Source organism: Daktulosphaira vitifoliae, unplaced genomic scaffold, assembly GCF_025091365.1.
Source record: "Daktulosphaira vitifoliae isolate Bord-2020 unplaced genomic scaffold, ASM2509136v1 Scaffold_4, whole genome shotgun sequence".
Lineage (NCBI taxonomy): Eukaryota > Metazoa > Arthropoda > Insecta > Hemiptera > Phylloxeridae > Daktulosphaira > Daktulosphaira vitifoliae.
In genome coordinates this window covers 13,640,219-13,651,782 of record NW_026099575.1, presented here as the reverse complement: position 1 = coordinate 13,651,782, position 11,564 = coordinate 13,640,219, and the positions used below count along the sequence as shown (strand labels likewise).

Below are 11,564 nucleotides of genomic sequence, written 5' to 3'. Positions count from 1 at the left end.
TGAAAAGATAGCGTTTTCTTCTGTCCTTTTCTCAATACGTATTTCAATGTTTAATACCGTAAAATAATACATGAAAATTCAAATTTTCACAAACTTCAAAACGCTACAGAATATTTTCTACTCAATAAAATTTTTCTTAAATTCTACTCTACAAAATAGCTATCTTAGATTTTTTTTTTACATTTTATTTAAAATTTAAAAATAATTAATATTTTTAATAAAATGTAAAAAAATTAATTATTGAGATATAGCTATAGACCTAACGTATAACTATTATTTAAAAAAAAAAATCAACTAAAAATATTAACTGGATCAAAAGTTATTTAAGTTGTCAGTGAGTGGTGGGCCACCCTGTAGAATTAATATTTTTATGTAGTTCACAGTAAACAAATTTGTTTTTTTGTAAATTTGTGATTGGTTAACGTGTAGATTAAATTGAACAACAGTTCCTTTCGTAGTTTTATGAATTTTGATACCTCATAAAACTAGGGACACAATTATGATAATTCGAGTATTAAAATTTTTCAATCTAAGAAAATAAATTTAAAAATAATACCAATTAAAATTTCATTATTGTTGGTTTTAGTAAAGTTTTTAATCAAAAAGATATGAAAGTCATTTAAAAAATCCGATTTTGATTTAGACTTAAATTTGTCGCAAGGAAAATATTTTCATAATTGTTTTATTTTATGTAGGTGTAATTTAGAGCCGGCAACTCTTATAAAGTATAAAATATTAACGTTAGAACATTTGATATGGTTTTAACATTTGATATAATACACTTCAATTTTTACATTTATAATAAACAAATTAAATAAATCTTGTAATACATTAGTATAATGAAAATGGTTATATATTTTTTTAATTGTATTTATTTTGTAATTTTATAACGCGGAATAAAATATCCATCATTTTATTTCTTATAAATTCATTTTTAAGCTTACTACTTGTTCATTTTTTCATAAGTACGTCATTTGACGGTGAAAAATTATCTACATTTACATTACTTGTTAAATAAAATGCTATTAATATTTAAGTGATCGTACTAAATTTCTTTTTTTTTACTCGATGATACATTAATGATTCATCACTTAAAATAAATCTGTAACATAAATAAGAATAATTATAAGTATTAGAAAAAAACTAAAACAAAATCATTCAAACCATTATTTTATAATTTTTCAAAATGTTTAAAAAATTCTTATTAGTCTTCTTCTTTTATTTTTTTATCGCTGTTAGCTCAGAAGAGTCCAACATAGTCGAAACACTAAATGAATTGATAAAAAGTATAAATTGGCTTAAAATTGACCATGATATGGGTGTTATGCTAAAAGAAGGATTGAACCAAACTTGCGGAGATCTCTTCCCAGCAACAGATATTATTACTGAAAACAATGTAAGTGAAAAAACGCGTCAATTGTATTATTTGTTAAGCTGTAATTATGCTAGAATTTTGGAAAAAATTTATCATTGCACATTATTTTATTGTTCTAAATCAGAAAAACTGATACGTGACAATTCATTCAATTCTCTCTATTCTTGCTTCCCCATAGAAATGGCTACAAACATGAATGATTCTTTAGTCTATCTGTTGTCTAATATCGATAACAGTAAAAATGACGTTGACGAAAATATATTAATCGCAGTACATAATATGAATGAAATTATTACATTAACAAATTACCACAATTATACTGCTATAGATGAACTTTGTTTAAAAATGCAAAAAATTTCACATGATTTTATGGAGAAGAACTGTTTTTTGCTAAATAAAAAAAAGAAAAGAACAATAAAAGGTATACCTTCTAATTCGCCTTATTCTACAAACTTTTATCCTAAAGAATCATTAAAAGATTGTGATGGTATAATACAAGGTAGGTATTCTGCAATAAAAGTTGATTTCAAGAATTCATATGGTTCACTAACATCTTTAAGGAAACAAAATTTAAAATAAAAGTTAAAATTCAAGCAATTTGTTTTTATTATTATTCGTAATTACAAATATTCTATGTATTAATCAATGTTTAATTTTAAAAATAAATATGATTTTTATTTAAATTTACAATGTGTTAATTTACTATTTAATAAGCTAATTTCAAACATAAATACTTAACTACTTTGATTTTTTAGAAAGAAGAATATTAAATTTATAAAATTTATACTTTTACATTTTTTTAATATTTATAACAAAATATCAAATAAATTGATTTTTTAATATACAGTAATCAACTAATCTTTATAAGTTTTGAAATATTAATATTAAAAACTATGTTAGGGAAATAATATAATATATTTATTTATAAATATATTTTATAAATTTGATATGGCAGACGGACGGTTAGTGTAATGTACCATAAATCATAAAAAAGTAGGCACAGTACAGAACGGCCCAAAAATTTCTGCTAGCGAACTTAAGTTGAAAAATGATTAGACAAGAGATCAAATTCTTATTATTATTTTCTTAAATATATTGTAACTGAATTTACAATTTTTTTTTTTTGCAATATTGGTTTCTCTATTCGATTAATCAAGATCGGCCTTAAGGAAAACTGTGACAGGTTTATTGAATTAACATATTTTTCGTTTTTTAATTACTTTTTGATTAAATTGTTCGTTTTCGACGTTATTGATAAAGTTTTATTGCCTTACATTATATTTTTGTGCGTTATGAAAAAAATAGTCATCCTCATCCCCTACCCCATTTATTAAAAAATGTTAATAACTTCTGGAATACTAGTTCAAAAGTCGTTTTTTATAAATCATTATTTCAATTAAACTTTGTTCTAATTTATTGTGTTGTTAAAACTCTGAAACCATTCGTAAAATTGAAGTTAGCAATTAATATTAATTTATAAATAAAAAATTTTTCCGTTTTATTATTAATTGTATTTTAGGAGAAATCGAATGACTAAAGTCAGTATGATCACCTTGAGTTCGAAAAAAGTTTTTAATCTGTGTTGTCATTGTAGTCATTACAGTTAGTTTATTATTTACTCCCCTGCAATTTTTTCAATTTTAAATACTAGATACACATATAATGTATTTATTATATACACTTCATGTTTTCCAAATTATTGCCGTATTCACTTCTGTTGTCAGAATTTGCACGTTTTTTATTAGAATGTATTAAAAAATGAAAGAAAATAATTGTAAATATTGAAAGCGATTGCGCTAAAATCACAATCGCTCATATGATACTAAGTAACTTTTAACAAGTTATATCAGATAAATAACAACTAATATTTTATGTGTTGTTCTATCCATCGTTATAATTTTAGAAGTCCCCATGATTAAATAAACATTGGACAGTGAAACATAACGAAGCCTCAAGTCCATACAATTATCATATAACAGGTATATTTTTTTTTACAATTTCTATATTCCATTTCAACATGAGTTCGTAGAAACCATAATGTTGTAAGTGATTATGTAAATGACCCTAAAATTGTTCATATTCATCAAAAATGTGAATTTCGTTCAGGTTTTATTTGAAAAAAAAATCAATAACGTTCACTAAATGTGTACGTGAGCGCGTGAACGTACATCATAGACGACGTTCTTTCCAAACATTAATATTAAGACAATATTTGGTTATTTCGTGGAACTTTCAAGTAGTACAATTTAATTTATTTCATAAAATTTGTTTATTTTGTTGTTTAACATTCCATCATAGAGGATAATTAATGTTTTATTTATTCTGCATATTTTTTGTGCTTTCTGTTTAAAAATATATATTTAGAAGCAGATTAAACAAAAAAATAAGTCATCAAGACAATTTTGTTTTTTCAAAGATAGTTAATAACATAAATTTTAATTTAATGTATATTTAAATGTGTTAATATTTTTAACACATGACGAATGTTTAAAATGAAAAAATCAAGTTTTTATTCTGATATTTCATGGTTGTACAATACTCTTTAACAAAAGAAAATAGACTTTCAGAAAAAAGTATACGAATAAAGAAACAAATGATAAATGCATAATTTAGAAAAAAATCGTTTTGATTTAAATATTTTTAACGCGTATTCAGGTAGCTAAATTTTTGAAAAATAACAGTACGAAAAATAAACTGCAAATAAGAGTAAAAATTTTTAGCAATAGAATTATGATATCACTTTAACTAGTATTTGATATGCGCATCTGAAATTCGACATCACGTGTTATCACTATTAAAATACCAATAAGACAGTAATACATAAAAAAATTGAGGGAGCTAATGAAGTATTTCAATATCTAGAATATGTTGAATATAAAATCGTCTACATTTTAATTTGAATTGATGTATTTCAATATTGTTAATGTTTTTTCATTGAATGTGATTTTGATTATTCCATTCAATTGAATAGCTTATGAATGGTAATTCTTTTAATTAATTTTAAAAAATCATTACATAAAGACGGATATTAAGTAAATTACATAAAATTTGTATGTCGCGTTCGGAATTTTATGTTGCGATGTAACGAAAATTACGTCGAATTTTCTCAAAGAGACGAACAAAGGCGGTGGCGTTTGAAATAGTAGTTTGATCAACATATAAAAATATCAAGATTAAATCTGAATTAGGGACGAGCAGCGGTCAATAAAAAAAACATCTGTTGACGTAGCGGTCACAGCATTAGTTATGTGCACAACAGTTTACACAAAAATATGTGTTTCGATTATAGGAATAAAGTTGTCACTGAAACATTTAACGAAAAAATAAGATAACATTAAGTAGTTGTTGGAACTTTTAGACAATTAAAAGTTCATTTTTTAAACATGATGAAAGTATAAATGATTTAGGAAATTGGCGACAATAAAGAAATATAACTGTATTAAAGTCTTAAATTTAGTGGTCCTTTCTGATTTTCTAGAATACTGATTTTTATTAGCTACGATGGAAAGTGAAGAGGCATTGGATTTACTATGAGGTGTATTTTTTTTTATGTTTGTCCATGAACATTGTTATCTCTCACAGGACCGATTTTGTTAGTTTAAAAGCTCAAAATTCTAATCTAGTTAAACTAATAAGTACGAAAATATGACAAAACCCACAATTTTAAAATTGTTTCGAATTATGACCAAATTTGTGTACTTTTACGTCATTGTCGTATAACAACTATTAGTGCATCTGTTACAATATTATCTGTATATTTTTTATGACAAACTTATAAATTATAATAAATAAAATAAAGCTTAAACAAATAAAATTATATATAATATTTCTTCAAACTTTATAAAAATGACAAAAAACTATTTTTATTTCATTATTTTTAATTGAAAAATTGTTTATTAAGAAAAAAAAAAAATTACAGTATTGAAAACGTCGGAAAATGTGTTTAAAAAACATTTCCATTGCTGCTTTTATTATAACATTATTATCTACACAAACACAAGGATCCGTTGAAAATTTAAACAAAATGTTTAAAAGAGTCGAATGGAATTCGATTGTCTTTGAAATGAGTATCATAGAGCACAAAGGTAAGCAGCAAAATAAACTGACTTTTGATCAATTATTTCCAAAAGGAATTGACGGTAGTGCGTTTACTGCTACTACAGAAAACTTTCCAATAATATTACATCAGACATATCATTTTCTAAGTTGTAATTTTGCTAAAATATTATATGATATTTGCAATCTGTATAAAAGTTACTGGGAAAAATGCACTTCATTTGCAGATCAACACGAAATGAATCTGTGTCAACAATCGTACACAAAAAATGTGCAACGCTTTTTGGATGTGCAAATTATTGGAAAAATTTCTGAAAAAATGAATGACTTACTAAACAATTTAATAAGGGAGTCTGGTGATAATATGAACGATACAGACATTTTAAATGCAATAAAAAAACTTAAAGAATTAGAAACTATATTAGTAAACTTTAATCAATCTAATAATAATGATATTAATAAACTACTTGACGAAATACATAGAATAGTAAAATTATTTATGCAAAATCAATGTTGGTTAACAAAACCTAACAAATTGAACTTCGTAATCACAATTGATGGAGATATAAATGCTAAAAGTATAGACGAAGCTACAATCAAACTAATGAAATGTATACAACATATCTTGTACTCTAAATACTTTCCTTTAAATTCGGCATTTACACCTATTTCATTGTTTGATGATTATACCGATATAAACAATGATAGTAAATTCTGTAAATGTTTATTATTTTAAATATATTTAAATTGAAATAAAGGCTAAACCATTATTGTTTCTCCTTTAATAATTATTAAAACCTTATATTCTGTGGCAATTTTCGTAATGCTATAATAATAACTATGATCAATTTATAAAGGGATCCGCAAACAATCTGTGCACGTGCTTCCTTGTGTTGCCTTGAATTATTTTGCCATATATACATAAATATATTGTTTAAATAATAAAGTATACTGTCTGAATAACAATTTAAAAACTTCAAATATACGTGTCATTAATAATATTAATACATCTAATAAACAATATGAAAAAAAACACAAAACAATTACGTCTTTGTTAAAAACAACTGTTAGTCAGAAAAACAAAAATTTTTATGGCAAATCTAACATTTTAAGAATCAATATTATTTATGAATATTCCGATAACACAAAGAAAAACAGTAAAAATAAAATAAAAGCAATTTAACGGATAATTTATTCATGTACAATAATTCTCCTAATTGCCAAGAGTGTGAGTTGGCAACCAACGCTCATTTTTACCCATAATTCGAAGTTGTGTTGCAGTCAAAAACTCTCTCTTAATAATTTTTGTACAAAGTGTATTTAATAATTAAAAAAAAAATTGCACGCAACTTGACCTCTAAAAACTAAGTTTAAAAAAATTCATTATATCAAATTGTTTTAATAAAGAGTGGGACGTGGAAAAAACACCATTAGATAGTATTGAAGATTAGTTATTTTTTAATTTTTAAAAACAAAATTGACTGATATAGAGCCCCATTTTATTGAAAAATAACACATATCTTTTTATTTATTCCAATCTTTGAAACTATTGGGACAAAATGATAAAGAATAAAAAAAATATTCAAAAATACACTGCTATACAAAATCAATTTCAAAAAGTTCACGTATTTTCGAATTTGCTATATAATTTTGAAATATTGTTAAAAACGAGAGTTCATACTTATTTTCATGTAACCACCAATGAGTTGTCAATTTTATGTGAGTGTACATTAGGGTGTCCCTTATTTTGAAAATTTTGGAAATTCCTCGGGCTCACCCCCCAAAATTATGTGTATACATATAAAAAGTGGCTACAAAAAATTCCAGGCCGATCAGATAAGTTTAACCCGTGCCGACTTNTTATGTGTATACATATAAAAAGGGGCTACAAAAAATTCCAGGCCGGTCAGATAAGTTTAACCCGTGCCGACTTGGGGTTGAAAATCGGGCAAAAGGGGTACTTTTTTAGTTTTTAGCAATTAACTCGTAAATTAGCACTCTCACAAAAAAAAATATTAAAACTAAATTGTAGATCTAATTGTTTTGTATAAATTAAGTCCTTACAGTTTCTAAATATATTTACAGTTACTAAATATATGAATTTTATTGCTTAATTTAAATATATTTCCTTTATATTGTAAAGTGATGTATTTGTTTGACTTAAACTCATAATGATACTTACTTCTCAATATTATTGTATAAATTAAAAAAAAGTTACTATATAAAATACAAAATGTTAAATTCAAAATAATTCACAAATTATAACAAAAATATACATTAAAAACTATGTTTTAATGTTTTTTTGTTGCAATTAGGATATAATATTCTATGCTCTTGAACACACAGTGTAAAAGTAACTCAGCTTTTTCATCGTTTACAGTTAAACTTTCATGAAAATCTTCCATTACCTTAACCGCTTTATCTGCAGAGTCATTTACTACTTTAAGTGAACATACAATTTCTTTTTCGTGTAAATAAAAATTATCAGTATTCCAATTACTTGGATCCAAATTTAAAAAATTAGTATTGATATCGAATCGTTTGAAAAATTTCATACTGCTTTTTGACAAAAAAGAAGCTACAGTTTTTTCTAAAAAAAAATATCAATCACTCAATAGTCATCAAAAAATAATGATATCAAAAATTATTATACCTGAAAATGATTTGTCAATATGACTCGATGAAAGAATAAAACGTTTACTAGGGTTTATTATTGACTCATTATTAAGGGATACAACCATTAATTTTTTTATTTCGGTTGAAATGGAATCGTCCATTTCCCAGAAAATATTACACTCGCGAATAGTCAATACTGCTTTTGCTCTTATAGTAAGATTAACAATTCTTAGGTTATAAAAAAAAACTTTTAGAACTTGTCCAATGGATGGAAGTTTTGAACCTAAAATTTGAGTAGTCAAAGACCCTATTAAAAATATTTTATTGTCATTTCTTAATACTACGGACATTTTTACGTACACTAAAAGAAAAACACAATAGGAAGCAGTTCAACTTAATACGCGATGTGAGCGACTAAAGTGGTATAAGTATAAGTTCACTATATCTATTGCTGCGATTTGTAATAAATTTACGATTTCCAGAGTTATTTATAATTTAAAAATAATAACAATACATTAATTCAGTCATACCATAGTATTATAGCCGTACTTGTACGATAAGTGTTGTAATAAACCAGATGATAACTAACAGAATCTAGCATTAAAATTCATATATTTAGTAAAAATCGTAATATGATCGAGTTAATTCAGCTATAGCAATAAAACGATCGGTTCAATGAAATTTGTACTTAATACTTTTATTTCGTAAAATTTAATTTTAAACAATTTTTGTATGAAACATTAGGTCGTATCACATATGGTTCGTCATATATGATAAAATATTCGTAAATATGCTAATTTCGGCAATTTTACGAAATATTATGTATTTTGACATTTTTCTAGAAAACTAATGGACTTAAAAGAAAAACTGTAAGGACTTAATTTATACAAAACAATTAGATCTACAATTTAGTTTTAATATTTTTTTTTGTGAGAGTGCTAATTTACGAGTTAATTGCTAAAAACTAAAAAAGTACCCCTTTTGGCCGATTTTCAACCCCAAGTCGGCACGGGTTAAACTTATCTGATCGGCCTGGAATTTTTTGTAGCCACTTTTTATATGTATACACATAATTTTGGGGGGTGAGCCCGAGGAATTTCCAAAATTTTCAAAATAAGGGACACCCTAGTGTACATATATGTAAGAAATATAAAAAAAATTGTATACATAACTTTAAGTTTGATTAAAATCCTAATCTATTAATGATAATTTTTGCATGAACTAGTAAATTATATTATTTTTGGCACACTGAATACATCATATTTTTAAATCATTTTTAGTTTTAAAAAGGGTAAACATTTTATATAAATTATGTTATAAATATCCGACAAACCTACAGACAACTTAATTATTATTTAGTATTAAAATAAATCGATATAACGACTTAAAAATGTTTTTTTTCTTATAGTATTTTTCGTGAATAACGACTACAAAATGAAATATTTTTTAAAAAGGATCTTATAAAACATTTGTGGCAAGTAAATGCATTTAAAAATTACACGTTTTATACTGTTATTTGTAAAATTATGTAAAAGGTATATTTATTTTTTTGAATAAAAATGTAATATTCTAAGTAGCGTCTCTAACGAATTAAAAACAAAATATTAATAGAAGTGTATAATTAAAAATGTTTAAAAATTAATATTCGTTTTAATTATATCCTTTATTCTCTTAAATATTCAAAAGAAGTTTTCAATTTATATAGTTAATTACAGTAAATGTTTTAAAGTCAGCCATATAATAACTGATAAACCGAACCAGTTATTACAAAAAGAAAATTAAGTTTATAAATTTAAAACGAATATTCATAGATATGAAAACGTAATTAAAAATTAACTGATATACATTAACATTATATATTCAACATATATACTCAACTATTTCCAAAACACTTTGACAACAGCCATTTTAGTGTAACTGATGAAAATAGAAACATAACACTAAAAAATGTGTATTCAGAGTGATTGTTAAACTATAACTCACTATTATACATTATCATTATGAAACATAATGAAATCCTGTCTGATTTCCCTTTATTTATACTACTGTATTTATTATATAAACTTAAGTATATTTATTTTAATTTGAACAAGCAACTAAATAAAACACTTATTGAAAATGCAGTAAAAAATACCACAATTCACACATTAATGTTACATAAGAAATTCGATATTGTATTTAACTACAAGGTAAAGACCATAGATTGTGTTTATGCGTTATATTATAAAAAATATTTATAAAATTAATAGCGGGGCGTCATTCAAAATTTACTAGATTGAGCAATTTTTTTAGCAACCCATCATTTAACAGAGCAGCTCACTTCACTCGTGAATTACTTTATATTCCCAATAATATAACCAATAAAATAATTATGTATTAAAAAAAAAAAAATTTTTAATTTCAAAATATATATAAGTTTGAAAATTAAACGCAATATTATATGTATGAAAATAATTTTCAAAATAGAACAAAAATAAATAACAACTATCATTTTAAGTGAAATATATTGATAATTATAGACGATCATGTAAAAGATTTTCTAAAAGGAAATATTTGTTAGAGGAATTAAGCATTTTATCACTGAAGAAAATATATATGATGTTTTTCAAAAATGTATTTCTTATTGAGCTTCAATTATGAAAAAGATACTGGAAAAACAAACAATACAATGTATAAGTGACTTATTGGAAAACTTGCAACCAAATGCGAACAGGTGACAAAGAAGAATGTAAACATTTATCGTTATAATTTGTATTGAGACAATGAAACAACGCTCACAATTCAACAAATTTACTATCCTGCGCTAGCATTTAAGGCTAATAATAATTAAAATCCATCTACTACAATAAACAGCGATAATACTACACATGAAACAATTCTTGAATTTTACTCCAACAGTGAAAAGGGAAAACTCAGGCTTCAGTATTATAAATGAACTTAATGGTTAGCAAGTTTATGGGAAAGCATTGCATTGAAGAAAAATATAATTTCATAGAAAACCCAAATTTGAACCTCTATAGAAAGCCAAATTTTGAACGTAGCTACGGTTCATTAAAGTTTTTTAAATAAATTATATTTCAAAACCAAAAATTCTTCAAAATATTTTGTTTTCAAATGTCTAAAAATAATGTATTATTAAAACTACAAAATTTTTATCACCAAAATATTTATTATTTTTGTTGTAACAAAAGATACACTTTTAATAATTAAAATTATAAATAAATCCTTTTGAAAATTCAAAAAGTTATTAATAATAGAAAATAAGAAATACATTTTTCATGTAAAAATACTAATAAGTAAAATATTACATAATATAGTTATATTTAACTTAAAAATAATTTAAGACAGTTAAGTAACTAAAAGGCACAATAGACTAAATGGTAACTCTGTCGGCCAAAAAAAAAATTATATTATAATCGGTCAAGATTATTAAATGTTACCTGGGTGCAAAAAAACGTCACCAAGTTATCTCATACACATCTGAAACATTCTTAAAATTTCTTTTAAATAGGACACT

General features: G+C 24.4%; 2 protein-coding genes across 2 annotated transcripts in view; both read right to left on the bottom strand.

Moving 5' to 3' along the window:
- LOC126905709 (deoxyribodipyrimidine photo-lyase-like) overlaps window positions 1-1,092 on the bottom strand; it is a 7,279-nt gene extending 6,187 nt beyond the window's left edge. The window contains exon 1 of the mRNA XM_050685690.1: window positions 1,047-1,092. Within this exon, the coding sequence (XP_050541647.1) occupies window positions 1,047-1,077 (31 nt within the window). The 5' untranslated portion in view covers window positions 1,078-1,092. The remainder of the gene's footprint in view (window positions 1-1,046) is intronic.
- A 6,484-nt stretch (window positions 1,093-7,576) lies between these two features.
- LOC126905713 (uncharacterized) lies at window positions 7,577-8,587 on the bottom strand. Its single transcript, XM_050685693.1, has 2 exons — window positions 8,085-8,587; window positions 7,577-8,021 (listed from the first exon to the last, which is right to left on the bottom strand). The coding sequence occupies exons 1-2, from the start codon at window positions 8,395-8,397 to the stop codon at window positions 7,723-7,725; spliced, it is 612 nt and encodes a 203-aa protein (XP_050541650.1). The 5' UTR covers window positions 8,398-8,587; the 3' UTR covers window positions 7,577-7,722.
- Between the last annotated feature and the right edge of the window lie 2,977 nt (window positions 8,588-11,564).

Bases quoted from the DNA above. Each gene is read 5' to 3' on its own strand.
- LOC126905713 (XM_050685693.1), bottom strand. From the start codon at position 8,397: ATGTCCGTAGTATTAAGAAATGACAATAAAATATTTTTAATAGGGTCT. The intron at 8,022-8,084 runs GTATAATAATTT...ATTTTTTTTTAG, and splicing joins TATTGACAAATCATTTTCAG to AAAAAACTGTAGCTTCTTTT.